This window comes from Cetorhinus maximus, chromosome 9 (assembly GCF_964194155.1).
Source record: "Cetorhinus maximus chromosome 9, sCetMax3.hap1.1, whole genome shotgun sequence".
In the NCBI taxonomy this organism is placed as follows: Eukaryota; Metazoa; Chordata; class Chondrichthyes; order Lamniformes; family Cetorhinidae; genus Cetorhinus; species Cetorhinus maximus.
In genome coordinates this window covers 56,903,824-56,927,512 of record NC_135887.1, presented here as the reverse complement: position 1 = coordinate 56,927,512, position 23,689 = coordinate 56,903,824, and the positions used below count along the sequence as shown (strand labels likewise).

The window sequence follows — 23,689 nt, the reverse complement described above, 5'->3', positions numbered from 1 at the left end:
GGTCCAAATTAAACCTCAAAATTGCAAAGGAAATAATGTCTGGATTGTTCCCTGAGCCACATACCAACTGATTAGTAGTGATCAAGCAAATTACAGAATTAAATGCATGGCTTAAAGAGTGGTGTGGGAAGAAGGGGTTTTGATTCATGGGGCACCAGCACTCAGGGCAGAGAGAGATGTTCTGTTGGGGTGGACTCCACTTAAATTGAGCCGAGAGCAGTGGCCTATCGAATCATACAACTAGATCTGTGGATCGGGCTTTAAACAATCAGAGGGAGGGGAGGGAAGAGTGAAGGAAGATTTAGAAATCCAAAAGGAAAAGTTGAGGCAACAGATCAGTGTAGTGGTGCAAGTGAAGATAAGCAGAATGGGAAGGAAGGGACAGAGTTTAACAATAATTGTGCATCATCGAGTAATGTCTACGCAGGGAACAATAGTTTAAAAAAATAAAATTAAAAGGCTCTTTATCTGGGACAGATGCAAGAAGCATCCACAATAAGATAGATGAAGTAGAGGCATAAATAGGGATAAGTGATGGTGACCAAGTTTGGGAAATAAATATTCTAGGGTACACAACATTTCAAAAAGACAGGCAGAATGGCAAAGGAGGTGGGGTAGCCCTGATAGTAAAAGGTAACATAAAGACATTAGTGAAAAAGGATCTTGGCTCAGAAGATCAGATAGTGTCAGTATGGGCAGACAAGAATCTTAAAGCCAATTACATAAGTATGAGGAGAGAGCTGGCTAAGGTTGAGTGGGTAAATGGACCAAAAGGCATGGCAGTAAATAAACAATGGGAAACAATTAAACAAACAATTCAAAACGTTCAACAAAAATAATCTATTGAGAAGCAAAAACTCAGCGAGAAAGATCCAGTCATGGTTTACTCAGGAAGCTAAAGAACTATTAGATTAAAAGAAAAGGCTTAAAATATTACAAACAATAGTAGCAAGTCTGAGGATCGGAAGTGTTTTAGAAACCAAAGGGCCACCAAAATAAAAAGGGGAAAAACGGAATATGAGAATGAATATGAGGCTCTGTGGGCCTTCAGCAGCAGCAAATTAGACAGGAACATAAAATAAGATTGTAAGAGCTTTTACAAGTATATAAAAAGGAAGAGAGTAACTAAAGTAAACACTGGTCCCTTAGAAGCAGAAACAGAAAAAATTATGGGGAAGGAAGAAATGGCAAAGACATTGAATAAATATTTGTCTGTCTTCACAGTAGAAGACACAAGTTGTATACCAGGAATAAAGAGTAACCTAGGTACTAAAAAGAGTGAGGAAATTAAAATCAGAGAAAAAGTACTAGGGAAAACTAAGGGATTAAAATCCAACAAATCCCCAGGACCTGATGGCCTACATTCTAATGTTCGAAAAAAATAGCTACAGAGATAGTCAATATGCTGACAATAACTTTCCAAAATTCCCTAGATTCTGGATTAGTCCCAGCAGATTGAAAATTGGCAAATGTAACACCACTATTCAAGAAAGAGAGAGAAAACAGGGAACGACAGGCCACTTAGCCTGACATCAGTCATCAGCAAGTCTTAACAATACACTTAGAAAATCATAGTATAATCATACAAAGTCAACATGGTTTTACAAAAGGCAAATCATGTTTGACAAATTTATCAGAGCAGCGTAGATAAAGCAGGACCAGTGGATATGGTATACTTGGAATTCGAAAAAGAATTCGATAAGGTGCCACACAAAAGATTAATGGGCAAGATAAGGGGTGATATATGAACACGGGTAGAGGATTCATTAGGGCCCAGGAAAGAAAGACGGCCAATTTGAAAATGACCCATTTTCAAATTGGCAGGCTATGACTAGTGGAGCGCTGCAAGGATCACTGTTAGGGCCTCAGCTAGTTACATCAAATAAATTACTCAGACCAATGTATCCAAGTTTGCTGACAATACAAAGCTAGGTGGAAATGTAAGCTGTGAGGAGGACACAGAGAGGCTGTAGAGATACAGACAGGTTAAGTGAGTGGGCAACAAGATGGAGTTTAATGTGGGGAAGTGAGAGGTTTTTCACTTTGGTTGTTGGAATAGAAAAGCAGAATTTTTTTAAAGGCGTGTGACTTGTAAATACAGATGTTCAGAGGAACTTGGATGTACTTGCACAAAATTAGCATGCAGGTACAACAAATAATTCAGAAGGCAAATGGCATCTTAACTTTATTACAAGGGGATTGGAGTACAAGAATTAAGAAGTCTCGCTACAATTGTACAGCGCTATGGTGAAACCACACAGGAATTAAAGAGTAGGCATAAACGGGGCAATTGTGTGCAATTTTGGTCTCGATATTTAAGAAAGGATATAATTGCTTTGGAGGCTGTACAGCAAAGGTTCACTAGATTGGTCCCTGGAATGAAAGGGTTGTCCTGTGGCGAGAGGCTGAGTAAATTGGCCCTATATTATCTGGAGTTTAGAAGAATGAGAGGTCATCTCATTGAAACATACAAGATTCTGAAGGGGCTTGAGAGGGTAAAAATTATCTCCCTGACTTGGGAATCTAAAACATAGGGTACAGTCTCAGGAAAAGGAAACGATCATTTAAGACTGAGATGAGGGGAAATTTCTTCTATTACAGTCAGGTGAGGAGGTAGAATAGCTCCCCACTTTACCCATTCCTCGCTTGCTAAACAAACTTGCTGCGGTCAAGAGTACGCTTGCTATTTCAGTGAGTGTTTAACTGTTTAAGTGCTGTGACTGTAAAAGGCACACACAGATTTTTTTGTAAGCTTTAAAAGAGAATAGTATTTATTAGAGTCATAGTTATTTAGAGTACAGGAGGCAGCCATTCAGACTGGTCTGTTGTACTTAATACCTCATCTAAATAAAAATTTTTCAAAACTCTCCAGCTCTCACATGCTTATACATTGAAGAGCGTGCACGCACACGCATGCAAAACTGGCCTCCTCCTTCTGTTCTCACTGGCTTAGAGAAATGTAGTTTCTTAAAACTACAAAAGAGTGTTAGTTGGTTCATCACATGATCTCCCCTCACAAACTGACCAGTTACCCAAACATGGACATAAGTTGATTCCAGGTCCATCATTTAGACATCTTTAGATTATGGCTGGTAGAGTTCACTTTCTCAGCCAGGGTCCAGTGTCCAAAGTGATTGCATCTAATAGCTTGTTCCACACCCGGGTGATTGTCTGGATGTGTTGTTAATGGTTCAGGAGATGGGGATATTCTTATTCCTCTTTTCCTCAAAGAACTCCATTAAGTTGGTTAAACATGATTTCGCTTTCATAAAACCATGTTGACTCTGCCCTGATGACCTTGAGCTTATCCAAGAGCCCTGCTATAACTTCTTTAATAATAGCTTCTAACATCTGTCACAGGGAAAACGTTAAGCTAACTGGCCTGTAGTTTCCCGCTTTCGGTCTCCCACCCTTTTTGAATAATGGAGTTACATTTGCTATCTGCCAATCTAATGGAACATTCCCCGATTCTAGGGTGTTTAGGAAAATTAAAACCAATGCATCAACTATCTCACTAGATACTTCTTTTAAGACCCCAAGGTGAAGTCCATCAGCAGCCAGGCTCTTGACAGCCCGCAGCTCCAACAATTTACTCAGTGCCGCTTCTCTGGTGATTGTAATTTTCCTGACTTCCTTCCCCACTTCCATTTCCTGGTATATAGCTGTTTCCGGGATGTTACTTGTATCCTCTATAGTGAAAACTGATGCAAAATACCTGTTCAATTCATCTGCCATCTCCTTGTTTTCCATTATCAATTCTCCAGACTCACTTTCTAAAGGACCAACGCTCACTTTGTTAACTCTTTTCTTTTTTAAATATATATAAAAACTCTTACTGTCGGTTTTTATATTTCTGGGTTCTATCAGGGCAGCAAAGCCCCAGACTTCATTATCACCTATGTCCAAACATGGACAAAAAAAAATCTGAATTCAAGAGATGAGGTGCAATTGACTGCCCTTGACATCAAGGAGCCCTAGCAAAATTAAGTGGGAATTGTGGGAAAATTCTCCATTGATTGGAGTCATACCTAGCACAAAGTAAAATGACTTTACTTGTTTGAGGCCAATAATCTCAGCCCCACAACAGCGATGAAGGATTTCCTCAGGTAGTATCCTAGGCCCAAACATCTTCAGCTACTCCATCGTAAGGTCAGATGTTGGGATGTTTGATGATGATTGCACAATATTCAGTACCACTCATAACTCTTCGAATAGAAACAATCCACCTCCATTTGCAGTTAGACCTGGACAACATTCAGGCTTAGGTTGATGAGTGGCAAGTAACAATTGCGCCACACAAGTGCCAGGCAATGACATCTCCAACAAGAGAGAATCTAGCCATTTCCCCTTGATGTTCAATGGCGTTATCATCTCTGGATCCCCTATGATCACATCTTGGGGGGGGCGGGGTTTAACCATTGGCCAGGAACTGAACTGGATTAGCCATACATACATACGGCTACAAGAGCAGGTCAGAGGCTGGGAATTCTGCGGCAAGTAACTCACCTTCTGACTCCCCAAAACCTGTCCACCACATCCAAGGAATACTCTCCACTTGCCTGGATGAGCGAAGCTCCAACAACACTCAAGTAGCACAACACCATCCAGGACAAAGCAGCCCACTTGATAAATACCCTATCCACCATCATAAAAATTCACTGGCACACAGTGGCAGCAATGTGTATCATCTACACGATAACACTGCAGCCACTCACCATGCCTTCTTCAATAGCACCTTCTAAACCCGTAACCACTCCCACAGGCAGCAAATACATGGGAAGTTCTCCTCCATGTCACACACCACTCTGACTTGCAGCTATATCGCCGTTCCTTCGCTGTCACTGCGCCAAAACCTGGAACACTCATCGTAACAGTACCACGGCTGCACCTACACCAGATGGACTGCAGTTGTTCAAGGCAGCGGCTTACCATAACTTTCCAAAGAGCAATCAGGATGAACAATAAATGCCGGCCTTCCCAGCGATGATCAATCCCATGAAAGATGATGATTTTTGGAAACGATCAAAGAAAAGGTGGCAGGCTTCAAGGGCAAGATCAGTATGGTGAGACTAGGTGGAAATATGCATGGATAACAATGTAATAAAAGTGAGGTAGAAAGACTTTTGGGAGATGATAAAAAGGGGGATGAGAAGGAGATTGGAGAATCTAAGCCCAAAGGAATGGGGCAAGAGGAGAAAACTTCCAAAGCTAAGAATACAATTGGGACAAAACTGCAACTTGGAAGGCAAAGTGAGGATGCCTAACCAGAACAAATAGAGGCACTGAACCTATCAAGAGGGACAGAAACAACAACCAACTAAGACTATTATGAAGATTAGAAGATCAAAGTTTGAAGGGAGGGAGACATAGCTGAAACTGAGGGGAGACTGGGTTAGGGAAGAAAAGATATGGAGTAATTGTCAAAGCAGAGCAGTAGTAGTTCACGTGCTTTGTGACTAACTCTGGGCATATGGGTTTTAAGAAGCATTGTGGTCAAGCTGGGCAGCTTGCGAGAGAACAAAATATCAAGTTGACAGCTTAAATGATGTTCACAAAACATTGAAGCAATTTCTTTGCCCAGTTTAACAATAGTTCCTTTGAAAATATATTGAACAGTTTCAGGGTGCATCCTATACCTAAGTGGCAGTCACTGGCTGGATCAAACAGTTTTCATGTTCAATCAGTTGAATGTTTGGCAGATAATCAAAATAGTGCTTATTCAGTCTATCAGTAATTCTTTGTCCTGAAACATGAGCTCTCTGAAGTGGGTGCCTTGCAATTTTGATGCCTCTGAAGCCACATTTTCAATTGTTACAGCTTTGCAATTAGAAATCGAATGTCTGCTGTGTATTCATCAAGTCAAGACTTCATTAGGTATATATAGAAATTACATTGTTGAAAAAAGAGACAAGCTGTCAAGCTTTTTGTCTTGCACTCACCAGGATAGACACAAGAGTACCAAATTTCAAAGGGAACAACAATTTATACTGCATGATAAAAGGAATACTGATTGATAGTAAGTCGGCTCTGATTGGTTGAGACATTACCATGGCAAATGCACAAGGGAGCTATTGTCTTTTGTTTATTCAAAAAAGGTGCAACGTCAGGACATATTCCTTTTGCCTGCAGAGGGCAGGTCCAACATCGCGACCATTCAGAGCCAACTTGCCAACCAATCAGCACCTCTTTTCTCATGCAAGATAAACTGCCGTTCCCCTTGAAATTTGGCATTCATATATCTGTCCTGATGAATGCAAGATGAAAAGATTCAACAGCATGTCTCTGTTTTTCAGCAATACTCAAGTTCTGTACTACCAAGCGACTATTAATGTCAGACATTACAAATTAGGAGGAGTAGGCTATGCGGCCCCTTAAGCCTGCTCCACCATTCAAGAAGATCATGGTTGATCCGATTGTGGCCTCAGCTCCGCATTCTGTCTATCCCTAATAACCTTTGACTCCCTTCTTAGTCAAGAATCTATCTACCTCTGCCTTAAAAATATTCATTGACACTGCCTCCGCCAATCTTGGAGGAAGAGTTCCAAGGATTCATAACCTTCTGAGAGAAAAAACTGTGTCTCATCTTCATCTTAAATGGGAGACCCCTTATTTTTAAACTGTGTCCCCTAGTTCTAGTCTCTCCCACAAGGGGAAACATCCTTTCAGCATCCACCCTGTCAAGTCCCTCAAGATCTTATATGTTTCAATAAGGTCACCTCTCAATCTTCTAAATTCCAATGGAAAACAAAAAATAAAAAATACCTGGAAAAACTCAGGTCTGGCAGCATCGGCGGAGAAGAGTACAGTTGACGTTTCGAGTCCTCATGACCCTTCAACAGAACAATGGATACAATTCCAATGGATACAGGCCCAGCCTGTCTAACCTTTCATCATAAGATGACCCTTCGCCACCAGCCCAGGTATCAACCTTATCTGATCTGCTTCGAACGCATTTACATACTTTCTTAAATAAGGAGACCAAAACTGTACACTGTATTCTAGATGTGGTCTCACCAATGCCCTGTACAACTGTAGCAAAACAGCCCTAATTTTATATTCCATTCCCCTTGCAATAAACAACATTATTCAATTTTCCTTCCTAATCACTTGCTGTACCTGCATACTAACTTTTCCTGATTCACACCCTGATCCCTCTGTATCTCAGAGTTCTGCAGTCCCTCTCTATTTAAATAATACGCTAATTTTCAATTCTTCCTGCCAAAGTGGACAAGTTCACACTTTCCTGCATTATACTCCATCTGCCCATTTCTTTCCCACTCACTTAACCTATGTCCCTTTGCAAACTCCTTATTACCTCTTCACAACTTACTTTTTTATCTATCTTTGTGTCATCAGCAAAGTTAGCAACCATACATTCAGTCCCTTCATCGAAGTCAGTGATATAAATTGTAAATAGTTGAGGCCCCAGCACTGATCCTTGATGCACTTCACTCATCACATCTTGTCAACCTGAAAAAGACCCATTTATCCCTACACTACACTTCCTGTTACCTAACCAATCCTCTATCCATGCTTATATGTTACCTCCTGTACCATAAGCTCTTATTTTGCATAGGAACCTTTGATGTGGCACCTTGTCAAATGCCTTCTAGAAATCTAAGTACAGCAAATCAATAGGTTCCCCTTCATCCACGTTGCTTGTCACTTCCTCAAACAACCCAAAAAGTTAGTTAAACATGGTTTCTCTTTCACAAAACCATGTTGACTCTGCTTGAGCATATTGAGACTTTCTAAGTGCTCCGCTATCACCTCCTTAATAGATTCCAGCAATTTCCCTACGATAGGTGTTAAGCTAACTGGCCTATAGTTTTCAACTTTCTGTTTCCTTCCTTTCTTGAATAGAGGAATCACATTCACTATTTTCTTGAATCTAGGGAATTTCGGAAAATTAAAACCAACACATCTACTATTTCAACAGCCACTTCTTTTAAAACCCTAGGATGAAGTCCATCAGGACCTGGGCAGTTGTTAGCTTCTAGTTCTAATAATTTTCTCAGTACCCTTTCCTTGGCGATTGTAATTGTTTTAAGTTCCTCCCTCCCTTTCACCACCTGATGTGCAATTATTTCTGAGACGTTATTTGCATCCTCTACAGTGGAGACAGATGCAAAATATCTGTTTATTTCATCCATTTCCTTATTTTCCATTATTAGTTCCCCATTCTCACTCTCCAGGGGACCAATGCTCGCTTTACTCTACTCTCTTCCTTTTTAAATACCTATAGAAACTCTTACAGCTTTTATTTTTCTCGCTAGCTTTCTCTGGTACTCTAATTTCTCTCTGGTTAGATTATCTCTTGTTGGAAATGGTCATTGCCTGGCTCTTGTGTGGCACGAATGTTACTTGCCACTTGTCAGCCCAAGCCTGGATACTGTCCAGGTATTGTTGCATTTGAAAATGGATGGTTTCAGTATCTGAGGAGTCGCAAACAGTGCTGAACATTGTGCAATCAATAAAAGCAATGTTCCAGTGAAACCCAACGCAAACTGGAGGAACAGCACCTCATCTTCCGATTAGGTACTTCACAGCCTTCCAGACTTACGAGTGAAGTCAACAACTTCAGACCATGAACTCTCTGCTCCATCTTTACCCATTTTTTAGTCCAATTATTGCTTCATTTTTATTTATCTATTCATTTTTTAAAATTTATTTTTTATCCTTTTTCACCACACTGAGGTCCCACCTATCCCTGGCCTTTCATTTTGCAGTATCTGACCCATACCCTCAAACAGTACAAAATCCATCACATTTCTACTTCTCTTTAGCTCTGAAGAAGTCGGATGGACTCAAAATGTTAAATGTTTCTCTCGCCACAGATGCTGCCAGGCCTGCGTTTTTCCAGCATTTTCTGTTTTTGTATCCCTTAACCTAATTTCCCAGTTCACTTTAACCAGCTCTGTCTTCATGCCCTCATAATTGCCCTTATTTAAATTTAACACACTAGTCTTAAATCCACTCCTTTCTCCCTCAAACTGAATGTGAAATTCAATCCTATTATGATCACTGCTACCTAGGGACACCTTCACTCTGAGATTAATTCATCATGTCTCATTGCATGTTACCGGATCTGGTGCTGTCAGGCTGGTGCTAGAATGTGCTGCCAAGAAATTCTCCCAATAACTCATTATCTAGTTTACCATTGCAAGTCTGAATTTGTCCAATGAATATGTAGATTAAAATCACTCATGATTATCGCCATACCTTTCTCACAAGCCCTCGTTATTTCTTCCTGTATACCCTGTCCGACAGTATGGTTACTGTTCGGGGGTCTATAAAATACTTCTTACCTTCACTATTCCTCATCTCTGCCCAAACTGATTCTACATCTTGATTTCCAGAACTAAGGTCATCTCTCTCTCTCTCTCTCTCTCTCTCTATTGCACCAATGTCAACCTTAATTAACAGAGCTACCCCTCCGCCTTTCCCGAGCTTCCTGCCCTTCCTAAATGTCATGTACCCTTGAATATTCAGGTCCGTCTTTGTCATCCTGCAGCCATTTCTCAGGCTATCAGATCATACATATTTATTTCTATTTGTGCTGTCAATTCATCTGTTTTGTTGTGCATGCCACGTGCAGATGGTTCTGTCCCTTTACTTTATTTGTAACTTCTAGCCTTGTCTGCTGGTGCACTCTTAGGTTTGAACACTCTGCCTCTTTCTGCCATGCTCTGCTTGTCATTTCCCTTATTACTACCTTACTCTTTTGCCTCGTCTTCTCTATTTAATTTATCACATCTTCTCAAACTTGATCCCTTACCTCCACTATTTAGTTTAAAGCCCTCTCTACTGCCCCAGTTATATGACTAGCCAGAATACTAGTCCCAGCAAGGTTCAGGTGAAAACAATCCCAATGATACAGCTCCCACTTTCCCCAGTACTGATGTCAATGCCCCATGAATCGAAACCTATTTCTCCCACATCAATCTTTGAGCCACGCATTCAGCTTTCTAACCTGATTCACCCTATGCCAATTTGCTCGTAGCTCAGGTAGTAATCCAGAGATTATTACCTTTGAGATTCTGCCTTTTAATTTAGCTCCGAGCTTCTCATACTCCCACAGCAGAACCTCTTTCCTAGTTCTACCTATGTCTTTGGTGCCTATGTGGACCACAACCACTGCATCCTCTCCCTCCCACTGCAAGTTCCTCTCCAGCCCAGAGCAAAGGTCCTGAATCCTGCACCGGGCAGGCAACACAGCCATCTGGACTCCGGCTCTCAGCTGCAGAGAACTGTGTCTATACCCCTGACTATATTGTTCCCAACTACCACTACATTCCTATTAACTCTCCCTGCTTGAATAATTTCTTAGACCATGGTGGCATGGTCAGTTTGCTCATCAACCCTGCAACCACTACTTTCATCCATACACTGCAAGAATCTTGAACCTGTTGGACAATTGCCAAGGCTAATGCTCCTGCACTTCTACTTTCTGGGTCCCCATTCCTGCCTCATTTGCAGTCATACCATCCTGTCCCTGATCACTGATTAAATCAGAAAACCCTATCCTAAGGGATGTGACTGCCTCCTGGTACAAAGTGTCCAGGTAACTTTTCCCCTCCCTGATGCATTGCAGTGTCTGCAGCTCGGCCTCCAGCTCAATGACTCAAAGCTCCTCAAGCCACAGGCACTTACTGCAGACATGTTTGTCCTGGATCACCGAGGAATCCAGGGAGTCCTACATTCTGTAGTCACAACATGTCATCTGCTCTATCATGTTTATTATTAATTCATTTATTCTTCATCAATTTATAATTAATAAACACTGCTACTCCCAACAACCTTGCTACATCTAATAAAACCTTACAATTACTAATAAATTACATGAGTTTTAAAGACAAATATGCAAAATATTCACCAACCAATCACTTACCTGTTTTCCTGTGCTGGCCCAATTTGGCCTCTCTCACTCTCAGGACATGGCCACATCACTCTGGAGACACAGATTGGACTGGATTGGATAGCTCTTCTAGGTGGTGGTTACTGCCTCAGGATCCTGTTTTCACCCGCTCTGCGAGGTGGTGGTTACTGTCTCAGGGTCCTCTTTTCACTCGTTCTACTAGGTGGTAGTTACTGCCTCCGGGTCCCCTTTTCACCCACTCTCCTGGTCACTCAAAGGAAATGCACAGCTTGCTGTGGATTCCAATCTGTATAGTTAGCTGATGTGCTGGGTGCTACGATTGGCTTCACTATTCTTGAGAGGAGAGCAAAAAAATCAACCGGGGTTCACACTCCAGGAGGATATCCAACAATGCCCTTGGGAAATGCATGCACAGGATTGAGGTCAGCTGTGATCCTCTCCTCAATCAGGTAGCTTGATATTGCTCATCACCTCGACCCATATAGAACAAATAGCAGCTTGGCTAAGGGACTGGACGCTGCTGGAGCCCCAACTTCAGGAAAGAAGCTGGTGTTCTATCTGTCTGCACCTATAGCTTTGCTCAATAATCTTCGAAGCTTGATATGCTACAGGTCATAAAATGCACTTGCCCACTACAATCAAAATTGTTTAAAACACACTACCTGCCAGAGGTTTGTGCGATTTGGCTGAAACTTGTTTCCCCAAGGATATATTCTACCTGAAAGCAGAAAGGAGAAAAAATATTTTAAATTATAGAGTAAAACTAACAGGAGTTCCTTGTTGCTACACAGTTTTATCAGGAGAGGATGTTACATAGTGCAGTCCAAGGTTGAAGGAAAGGGAGAGATGAACGATATGGAAACAGTTCAGCATTTGAGATCTGGGCAGCTGCTCACGTGGAGGATAGACTCCACACAGACTGGCTATGCCAAGCAGTTTCATGTAAAATTATTGTGCTGTTGGTGGACAATTGGTTAACCTACCAGTGGTCACTATTATGGCCCCAATTAGACCATAAGGCGTTGCTGCTGATCTTGTCGAGCTATAATAGACAAATCCTGAGATCAATAGTGGGTGGCATTTTCTGTTGCTGGGAAAATCTCTCTGGAACCAGTAAAAAAGAAACTAACTTTCCCTCCCTACTTATTAAAATGTAATTGAGAATTATGCATACATATCAGTCCCTTGTGAAACTATGCATGGGGAGTCCAGGCCAATTATACTCTTCAAATGAAGTGGGGTTAGGAGGACGCTGGGGGTTTGTAGGTGGGGTGTAGCGAGGAGGTAGAATAGGGCAAGGGCAGAGGGGAAAGGAAGAATGTCATGAAAGAGAGAGGAAGGTGGAGCAGGTAGGAGGCTAGGTAGGAGGAGGGGATTGTTACAGGTTGAATTGGAAAGAAAATGTAGATAGTAGAAAAACAGATCAGGAGGAGGAATGTCTTAAAGGAATGAGATTGTAAAACAGAGGATGTTTTGTGTACTATGAATAAAATTGGTGATCTAGGTGGACCACCTCACTTTGAGGATTTGGTAAAGTAGCATTAGAAGTAACATAGCTTAATCTAAAGCAGGTTGGGAGCTAAACATCCCAGTTTACAAAGAGTTAGGATGGATAACGGGGATAAAAAGCATTTGGAATGCAGTGCGGGTAACTGACTCTATTGCAGCACTGGAACATAGTCCAGGTATCACACTTGCATGAAAGTGGGTGTCACGGATGGTGACAGAGAAAGGGATTAAAATTAGTTGGGATGCCTTCAACATTCGCAGACTAGGCTCTCAGTCATGGCTCAGCAGGAAGCACTCTTGCCTCTAAGACAGAAGGTTATGTGTTCACGTCCCACCCGAGGACAAGGCCGACACCCCGGTGCAGTACTGAGGGGGTGCTGCACTGTCAGAGGTGTTGTCATCCAGAAAAAAAATTAAAGCGAGGGCCCATCTGCCCTGTCAATGGACGTAAAAGATCCCATGATATTATTTCAAACAAGAGCAGGTAAATTTCCACAGTTTCTCGATCAATATTATCCCTCAATCAACAACAACTTATATTTATATAGCACCTTTAATGTAATGAAGTCTCCCAAAGCACTTCACAAGAGCATTATAAAACAAAGTATGACACCAAGCCAGCTAAGTCAAAAGGAGAAAAGCAAGGTGGACAGGTGTAGGGAGGGAAATCCAGTGCTTCGGAGCAAGGAAACTGAGGGCATGACCACTAATGAAGCAGTTATAATTGGGAATGCACAGGAGGCCAGAATTAGAGGAGGCCAGAATTAGAGGAGTCCAGATATCTCGGAGGGTTGTAGGGCTAGAGGAGATTATAGGGATAAGAAGAGGGCTTGGCCAGAGGAACCTGAAAACAAGGATGAGAATTTTAAAATCAACATCACAAAAACAGATTATCTGATCATTATCCCATTGCTGTTTGTGGGAGCCTGTGTGTAAATTAGCTGCTGCATTTCCAATATTACAACAGTGTCTACACTTCAAAAGTATTTCAAGGGCTTCCAAGAGTACCTGAAAGTGTTGGATGCAGGTTCAATTGAGGCTTTAAAAAGCGAATTGGATCATTAATTGAAAAGGAAAAATTTGCAGGGCTACAGGTAAGACAGAGGAATGGCACTGGTGATATGATCCATCAGAGGGCCAGCACAAAAAATGACAGGCTGAAGGGTTTCCTTCTGTGCTGTAACAGAATCACAGAATCTCACAGTGCACAAGAGGCCCTTCGGCCCATCGAGTCTGCACCGACACGTGAGAAACACCTGACCTACCTACCTAATCCCATTTACCAGCACTTAGCCCATAGCCTTGAATGTTATGATGTGCCAAGTGCTCGTCCAGGTACTTTTTAAAGGATGTGAGGCAACCCGTCTCCACCGCCCTCCCAGGCTGTGCATTCCAGACCGTCACCACCCTCTGGGTAAAAAAGCTTTTCCTCACATCCCCCCCTAAACCTCCTGCCCCTCACCTTGAACTTATGCTCCCTTGTGACTGACCCTTCAACTAAGGGGAACAGCTGCTCCCTATCCACACTGTCCATGTCCCTCATAATCTTGAACACCTCAATCAGGTCGCCCCTCAGTCTTCTCTGCTCCAACGAAAACAACCCAAGTCTATCCAACCTCTCTTCATAACTTAAATGTTTCATCCCAGGCAACATCCTGGTGAATCTCCTCTGCACCCCGTCCAGTGAAATCACATCCTTCCTATAATGTGGCGACCAGAACTGCACACAGTACTCCAGCTGTGGCCTCACCAAGGTTCTATACAACTCCAACATGATCTCCCTACTTTTGTAATCTATTATGTAACCATATCATAATTTCTGTAACTGTTATGATTAGTCATTTGGTAGTACAGAACTTGAGTTTTGCTGAAAAAAAAGAGGCATGCTGTCTGGCACTCAACAGGACAGATTCTCAAGAATACCAATTGTAAAGGGAACAACAATTTATACAGCATGAGAAGAGAGTGCTGATTGGTTAGCAAGTGAACTCATTGTTGCATGTTTTGCATCATCCACAAATTTTGAAACTGTGCCCTATACACCAAGGTTTAGGTCAGTAATATATATCAAGAGCAGCAGGGGTCCCAACACTAACTCCTGGGGAACTCCACTACAAACATTCCTCCACTCCAAAAAACACCCATTGACTACTACTCGTTGTTTCCTGTCACTCAGCCAATTTCGTATTCATGTTGCTACTGCCTCTTTTATTCCTTGAGCTATAACTTTGCTCACAAATCTGTTGTGTGGTACTTTATCAAATGCCTTCTGTAAGTTTTTGTACACACATCAACAACATTACCCTCATCAACCCTCTCTGCTACCTCAACAAAAAACTCCAGCAAATTAGTTAAACATGATTTGCCCTTAACAAATCCATATTGACTTTCCACATTTTCCCAAGTGACTTCTAATTTTGTCCCAAATTTTCATTTTTAGAAGCCTCCCTACCACTCAGGTTAAACTGTCTGGCCCATAGTTGCTGAGCTTATCTTTATAACTTTTTGAACGAGGGTGTAACACTGCAATTCTCCTGTCCTCTGGCACCACCCCCAAGTCCAAGGAAGGCTGGAAAATGATGACCAATGCCTCTGTAATTTCCACACACCCCCTCAGCATCTCATCTGGTCCTGGTGCCTCATCAGCATTAAGTACAGGCAGCCTATCCGATACCACCTCCTTATTAGTACCTGAAATGGTGAACTTTGCAGGGCAGCTGAGAAACGTAGGGCAGTGGATCTAATTCGATAGTGCTTGGGCCAAATGGTAGTCTCCAGTGCTGTATGATTCCATGATCTGAATTATCATAATTAGCTGAACATAAAGATATGCATTTCAACATTGTCATCTGATCACTGATGTATCTGAAAAAATTATGAACTGAAACTCCACGTAACAACAATGTTAATGGCGTGCGATCATACCTTCCAGACCCCCTCGAGCAGCAAACTCCCACTCTTCCTCAGTGGGCAATCGCATCCCCTTCCACTCACAGAAGGCTTTGGCATCAATCCAGCTCACCTGCACCACTGGGTACTGCAGTTTCCCTTTAATTCCAGAGCCAGGGCCTGCTGGCTTAAAGCAATCATAATATAGTTTGATTATTCACATGGTTTAGTTGCAAATTAAGCTTTCAATTTATGAACATCCTGTAAAATCACAAAATCTGTTAAATATTAAAATTGTAATGTCTAATTGCACATCCCAAAACCACCATTGTGTTACAGTTGGTTATTTGTGTGTGCTGAAAATCTAAACCTAACAATTTTTAATGAAGAACAACCAGAATACAGCAAGCAACCCCTCTAAGTACACAGAGGTGGAGCAGCTAAGGTTAACCAAGGGTACAGAGAAATCTCAGGTTGACCCATTCCCTCCCTTGGGTAACTTGTGGTACCTGATAAAGCAGGTCACTGCCAGAGCTGCATCATAGTAAGTGTTCTCAACTCTCCCTTCTTGTAACAAGTGTCCAACCTCTACTCAGCATGGGTGGCAGCAGGAAATAGTGTGCAAGGCTCACATGTGCTAACACTTGCTCTACGTTTCTGAAGCTGACTTTCACCACCAGCTGCTTGATTCAAAACAGTCTGATGTGTACAAATGGGTGAACTGTTGTCAATCTTAAAATTCATTCCATGAGCAAGTCAGTGCTTAAGATGATAATAATAGACAACTTCGTTGAGAGCATTGGGAACACCTCCAGGTTTGGATCCCGCTCATTACTTCAGCATTCACCATCCAATTCAGATTCCAGAGCTCAGTACAGCGAGGCCCACTGCAAGGCTGAGACCTTGAGACCCATTTGAGACCTCTGTCTCCAAGAATTCCGTATACAATGGTATGGCTGGGAGATGGTAAGGCAGCAGCCGTTGACATTTTTTACTGGTACCCATTAAATATCCTTCATCTGTAACACAGGGCTGGATTTTATGATTTCTGGCGGGGTGAGGGAAGTGGAACGGGAAATGCTTAGTCTGCTTCCTCCTGCCCACAGTTTGACACAAATCTGACATCCTGCCTGCCTCTGATTCTCCAGGAAAATTCCTCCCGCGCCCTTCAACAACGACTGCTCTGGTATTTCTAGTTTGCATAGTCTGTGACATTGACACGATGTGAAATGAGTAACTATTTATAATTGAGTCAGTTTAGATATGCTAGGCTGCTGTTCAGACCCTGTCCACATCCCAGGGGAGATAATTGGTGGGGGCTGGGGTCTATTTTCAGTCTAACTAGAGTACCCCTCCGAAAACATGAACAATTTCCTCAATAGCTTGCTGCTATTTCAAATCACCACCTGACCCAGCCAAAGACTGCGACAACAACTTACGGATGTATAATAATTTTCATAATATTATTTGTGTTTACTGTAAAGTAGATTATGAGTGTGAGTGTAGATGGTTCTGTCTGCATGATTTAATTACATTGGAATTAGATAGACTGCAAGCTTGAAATTATCAAAAGAAGTTAGGTGGAGAAGGGTACTTGAAATGCTAATGAGTAAACTTGGAGGCTGTCTGAGCATATAAGGTGTGAGGGAAATTTGCATCTTTATATAAATGAAGGAGTTGTTTGGATTTCAAAGGGTCAGCATGCACAGTTAAGACACAAGCACCAGGGTTTTGGATAACTTCAAGTTTTACAGACATTACAGAATGTGGGACACCAACCAGGAATAGTTTGGAACAGTCAAGTCTAGAGGTAACAAAGCCATGGAAGATGGTTTCAGCAGCAGATGAGCTGAGATAGGGGTGAAGTTGGGCAATATAATGAAATAATGTTATGGATAATATAAAACAAGAAGATGGCAGATGAATTGAACAGGTATTTTGCATCAGTTTTCACTATAGAGGATGTAAGCAACATCCCAGAAGCAGCTATAAACCAGGAAATGGAAGGGAGGGAGGGAGGAAGTCAGGAAAATCACAATTACCAGAGAAGTGGTTCTGAGTAAATTGTTGGAACTGCAGACTGATAAGTGCCTGGGCGTGATGGATTTCATCCTGGGGTCTTAAAAGAAGTGTCTAGTGAGATAGTTGATGCACTGATTTTAATTTTCCTAAATTCCCTAGATTCGGGGAAGGTCCCATTAGATTAGAAGATAGCAAACGTAACTCCATTATTGAAAAAGGGAGGGAGACAGAAAGTGGGAAACTACAGGCCAGTTAGCTTAACATCTGTCACAGGGAAAATGTTAGAAGCTATTATTAAAGAAGTTATAGCAGGGCACTTGGATAAGCTCAAGGTCATCAGGGCAGAGTCAACATGGTTTTATGAAAGGGAAATCGTGTTTAACCAACTGTTTGGAGTTCTTTGAGGAAGAAAGATGTGCTGTAGATAAAGGGGAACCGGTGGATGTACTATACTTATATTTCCAGTAGGCATTTGACAAAATGCCACATCAAAAGTTATTGTGGAAATAAAAACTCCTGGTGTAGGGGATAACATATTGGCATGGATAGAAGATTGGCTGGCTAACAGGAAGCAGAGAGTAGGCACAAATGGGTCTTTTTCAGGTTGGCAAGATGTAACGAGTGGTATGCCACAGGAAGCAGTGCTGGGACCTCAACTGTTACAATTTATATAAATGACTTGGATGAAGGGATGGATGGGAGGTTGCCAAATTTGCTGATGACACAAAGATAGGTAGAAAAGTAAGTTGTGAAGAGGACATAAGGAGGCTACAAAAATATATAGATAGTTTTAGTGAGTGGGCAAAGATCTGACAGATGGGGAAAATGTGAAATTGTCTATTTTGGCAGGAAGAATAAAAGAGGAGCATATTATCTAAATGGTGAGATTGCAGAGCTCCGAGGTGCAGAGGGATCTGGGTGTGCTAGTGCATGAATCACAAAAGACTAGTATGCAGGTACAGCAAGTAATTAGGAAAGCTAATAGATGTTATCATTTATTGCGAGGGGAATTGATTACAAAAGTAGAGAAGTTATGCTTCAATTGTACAGGGCACTAGTGAGACCACATTTGGAGTATTGTGTACAGTAGTGGTCACCTTATTTAAGGAAGGATGTAAATATATTGGAAGTTGTTCAGAGAAGGTTTACCAGACTAATACCTGGGATGGGTGGGTTGTCTTATGAGGAGAGGTTGGACGGACTACGCTTGTATCCACTGGAGTTTAGAAGAGTAAGAGGCAACTTGATTGAAATATATAAGATCTTTGTGGGATCTTTACAGGGTGGATTTGGAGAGGGCGTTTCCTCTTGTGAGAGAAGTTAGAACTAGAGGTCACTGTTTAAAAATAAGGGGTCGCCCATTTAAAACAAAGGTGAGGTGAAATTTTTTCACTCAGAGGGTCATGAGTCTTTGGAACTCTCTTCCTGAAAAGGTGGTAGAAGCAGAGTCTTTGGATATTTTTAAGGCAGAGATGGATAGACTCTTGGTAAGCAATGGGGTGATAGGTTATCAGGGGTAGGCAGGATGCAGATTTCAGGTTACTGTCAGATGAGCCATGAGCATGCTTAAGGGGCGGAATGGCCTACTCCTGCTCCTTGTTCATATGGAGATGGAAATAGGCTATCCTAGTGATGGCACGAATGAGGTTGTAAGCTCAGCCTGGGGTCAAATGTGACATCAAGGGTGCGAACAGGCCGATTTAATCTCAGACTATTCCCAGGGAAAAGGATGGAGTTGAAAGCTAGGGAATGGAGTTGGAGTAGGGACTGAAAACAATTGCTTCAGTCTTCCCAATATTTAATTGAGAATATTTCTGCTTATCCAGTACTGTGTCTCAGATAAGCAGTCTGATAATTTAGCAAAAGTATAGGAGTTGAAAGAGGAGGTAGAGCTCAGTGCCATAAGCATACAATGTAAAGTTGTGCTTTCAGATGATGTCATCGAGGAGTGGCATGTAGATGAAAAATAGCAGGAGCAAAAGAAGTAGGAGGGGGCCAAGGATAGATCCTTCCAGAACACCAGAGTTAAACAGTGCAGGAGCAGGAAGAGAAGTAATTTCAAGTGATCGTCGTGTTACAATTATATAGGTAAGGATGGAACCAGCTGAAAGCAGTCCAATCCAACTGGATGAAAATGGAGATGCATTGGAGGCGTTTGGTGTGGTCAACCGTTGAAAGGCTGTAGACAGGTTGAGATGGGCCTTTGTCACACTCACATAGGATCTCACCTCTGACTTTGATAAGAGCCGTTTCGGTACAGTGGCAGGGACAGAAACCTGATTGAGCATTCAAACATGGAGTTCTGGGAAAGGTGGGAACAGATTTTTGAAGGTGACAATGTGTTCAAGGATTTGGGAGAGGAAAGTGAGGTTGGGGATGGGACAATAATTTTCAAAGACAATGCGGGTCAAGGGATTTTGGGGAAAAGATGATGGACGACTTAGAGGAGAACGGGGCAACATCCAAAAAGAGAAACCGTTTACAACATCAGGACGAGGACGGAAAGTTGGGTGATCAGTTTAGTGGGAATTGGGTCGAGGGAACAAGAGGTGAGTCTCATGGACAAGACAAGCTCAGAGAGGGCAGGAAGGAAGAGAAACTAGAGGAAATTATGACTTCGGGCTAGGTCGGAAGGGAAGCACAAGAGGAAGATTGGCCTTGGGTCAAGTGGAAGGGAGAAAACCAGCAGAGGCAGCTGATCAAATGATCTCAATCTTAGTGACAAAGAAGTCCATGAGTGCCTTGCACTTGCTGCTACAGGTTAAGGATGGAGAGGGCAGGAAGGCAAGGTTTAAGTCAGATAAAAGCCAAATACCGCAGATGCTGGAAATCTGAAACAAAAACAGAAAATGCTGGAAAAACTCAGCAGGTCTATCAGCATCTGTGGAGAGAAAAACAGAGTTAATGTTTCAAGTCTGAAGAAGGGTCGTATGGACTTGAAACGTTAACACTGTTTTTCTCTCCATAGATGCTGTTAGACAAGCTGAGTGTTTCCAAGGTTTAAGGGAGGCTTGTCCAACCTTTTCGCATGGGGGGAGGGGCCACATTTCAACTTTTTTCTCACTTAAGGGGCCAATGAGCAAATTTCAGAAAGATAAAGTTTGCCACAATATTGAACATGATTTTTTTTAAACAAACTGTGGTGTGAAAAGAAACAACCAGCTGAGAAAACAGGCAATGAGTTATAAATAAAGACGTATATTAGAGAGCGATAAGGTGTGTGTGTTTGCCCGGCTCACTCCCAAGCCAGGTGCTCACTCATTCACTCTCACCCGCTGTCAGAGTGGATGAGTGCGTGTAGGTGAGTGAGGGTGAGGGTGATTGAGAACCCTGATAATGAGCTGGACTTATGCGCACACGCGCCACTCACACACACGCGCCTTCTCACCCCTCACTCTCACTCAACCTCTCGCCCCCCTTCACACACACTTGCTCTTCTCACCCTCAGTCTCGCCCCCCCTCACACACACTTGCTCTTCTCTCCCTCCTTCTCGCACCCCTTCACACACACTCGCTCTTCTCCCCCTCCTTCTCGCACCCCTTCACACACACTCGCTCTTCTCCCCCTCCCTCTCGCACCCCCTTCACACACACACGCTCTTCTCCCCTTCCCTCTCGCCCCCCCACACAGACTCGCTCTTCTCCCCCTCCCTCTCGCACCCCCTTCACACACACTCGCTCTTCTCCCCCTCCCCCCTCCCCGTCTCGCGCCGTCCCCGTCCCCGTTTCGCGCCCTGTCCCCGTCCCCCTCCCCGTCTCGCGCCCTGTCCCCGTCCCCCTTCCCGCCTCGCGCCGTCCCCCCCGTCCCTCTCCCCGCCTCGCGCCCTGTCCCCCCGTCCCTCTCCCCGCCTCGCGCCCTGTCCCCCCGTCCCTCTCCCCGCCTCGCGCCCTGTCCCCCCGTCCCTCACCCCGCCTCGCGCCCTGTACCCCCGTCCCTCTCCCCGCCTCGCGCCCTGTCCCCCCGTCCCTCTCCCCGCCTCGCGCCCTGTCCCCCCGTCCCTCTCCCCGCCTCGCGCCCTGTCCCCCCGACCCTCTCCCCGCCTCGCGCCCTGTCCCCCCGTCCCTCTCCCCGCCTCGCGCCCTGTCCCCCCGTCCCTCTCCCCGCCTCGCGCCCTGTCCCCCCGTCCCTCTCCCCGCCTCGCGCCCTGTCCCCCCGTCCCTCTCCCCGTCTCGCGCCATGTCCTCCCGTCCCTCTCCCCGCCTCGCGCCCTGTCCCCCCGTCCCTCTCCCCGTCTCGCGCCCTGTCCCCCCGTCCCTCTCCCCGTCTCGCGCCCTGTCCCCCCGTCCCCCTCCCCGTCCCGCGCCCCGTCCCCCTCCCCGTCCCGCGCCCCGTCCCGTCTCGCGCCCCGTCCCCCTCCCCGTCTCGCGCCCCGTCCCTCTCCCCCTCTCCCCGTCTCGTGCTCTGTTCCTCTCCCCCTCTCCCAATCTCGCGCTCTGTCCCTCTCCCCCTCTCCCAATCTCGCGCTCTGTCCCTCTCCCCCTCTCCCCGTCTCGAGCTCACTCCCTCTCCCCCTCTCACCTAACATTCCCTCTCCGCTACCCACCCATGAGGAGAGAGAGGTCAGTGCTCTCGCTCCCTCACACAGTCTCCTGTCGCGCGCTCTGCTCCGGTCCATCTGGGCTCCACTCTGGCTGCCTTCCACCTCACACTCCAGACCACCTGCCAGTGTTCACCCTCGCCCTCGGGTTTGCTGTGCCAGTGTTCACCCTCGCCCTCGGGTTTGCGCTGCCAGTGTTCACCCTCGCCCTCGGGTTTGCTCTGCCAGTGTTCACCCTCGCCCTCGGGTTTGCTCTGCCAGTGTTCACCCTCGCCCTCGGGTTTGCTCTGCCAGTGTTCACCCTCGCCCTCGGGTTTGCTCTGCCAGTGTTCACCCTCGCCCTCGGGTTTGCTCTGCCAGTGTTCACCCTCGCCCTCGGGTTTGCTCTGCCAGTGTTCACCCTCGCCCTCGGGTTTGCTCTGCCAGTGTTCACCCTCGCCCTCGGGTTTGCGCTGCCAGTGTTCACCCTCGCCCTCGGGTTTGCTCTGCCAGTGTTCACCCTCGCCCTCGGGTTTGCTCTGCCAGTGTTCACCCTCGCCCTCGGGTTTGCTCTGCCAGTGTTCACCCTCGCCCTCGGGTTTGCTCTGCCAGTGTTCACCCTCGCCCTCGGGTTTGCTCTGCCAGTGCTCACCCTCGCCCTCGGGTTTGCTCTGCCAGTGTTCACCCTCGCCCTGGGGTTTGCTCTGCCAGTGTTCACCCTCGCCCTCGGGTTTGCTCCGCCAGTGTTCACCCTCGCCCTCGGGTTTGCTCCGCCAGTGTTCACCCTCGCCCTCGGGTTTACTCTGCCAGTGCTCACCCTCGCCCTCAGGTTTCCTCTGCTAGTGTTGGCCCCACCCGTCCCCGGGTTGACAGTGTGCACCCCTCCCTCTCAGGCTTTCTCTGTGCCGCCCCCTCCCCCTCGGGTTTGTTCTGCTAGTCCCCACGCCCCCCACCCCTTGGATTTGCTCTGTCAGTCACCGCCCCCCCCACTCTCTCGGGTTTGCTCTGTCAGCATACATCTTGTTCCCCTACCCCAGGAGTTTCAGGGTCATGGTCAAAAAACTTGCCAAGTGATCAGAAATTTAAATTTAATTAAGCATCAAACCCAATGGTTTGACAATCAGACAATATATCGGTAGGTAATGCAATAACTGTTTACATTATGAATTCATATAAATATAGTAAACAATTTCAAATATATGGGTGTGTAACAAAAATCTCTGCTATCTAGATTAGAATATATAACATATGCCTCATTTCCAATATTCATCAGGAAATTGTCCTTTAGACCTCAAAAATCCTTTGCATTTCATTCCAAATGGATTCATCAATAGGGAACAAAACACTTTGCTTTTAAATGAAGGTACTAGGATGAATTTGATGTGTTTGGAGATGCCGGTCTTGTACATTGACATTGACAGTTCGTTGAACATCAGAGTAACATTAAGGTCTACAACCCAGCCATGAACAGAAGTTACTCTTTCTTAGATGCCTGACAACAAAATATTCATTACATATATTTTACTTTTCTTTAAGTATACAGCTGTGAAACAAAATGCAAAAAAAAACTAGTCTTTCATTCTATAAGACTCACCTGTCTCCAAAATGCTCTTTCAATAGGTAGCCACCAAGGAGCAGACTGAAACAACAATATGTCAGCAAGTCATTCTTCCAAATAATGTTACAGTGCATAAAAATATAATTTTTGACATTTCACTGCAGCATTAGTCAACTTTACTCTGGATTTCAAAGTTCATGAATATTTCCCACTTTCAAAAACATTGCATATAATATAAATGTTATCAACGTGTTGTCGAGGGCAATCAAAATTTTCACTAGAAAGTGTGTGCTCGCAAACATTGACTTCCAATCA

General features: G+C 44.3%; 1 protein-coding gene across 1 annotated transcript in view; it reads right to left on the bottom strand.

Annotated features, from left to right (window-relative positions):
- sumf2 (sulfatase modifying factor 2) overlaps window positions 1-23,689 on the bottom strand; it is a 62,890-nt gene that overhangs the window by 23,686 nt on the left and 15,515 nt on the right. The window contains 3 exon segments of the mRNA XM_078548770.1: window positions 11,542-11,597; window positions 15,314-15,464; window positions 23,411-23,455. Of these exon segments, the coding sequence (XP_078404896.1) occupies window positions 11,542-11,597; window positions 15,314-15,464; window positions 23,411-23,455 (252 nt within the window).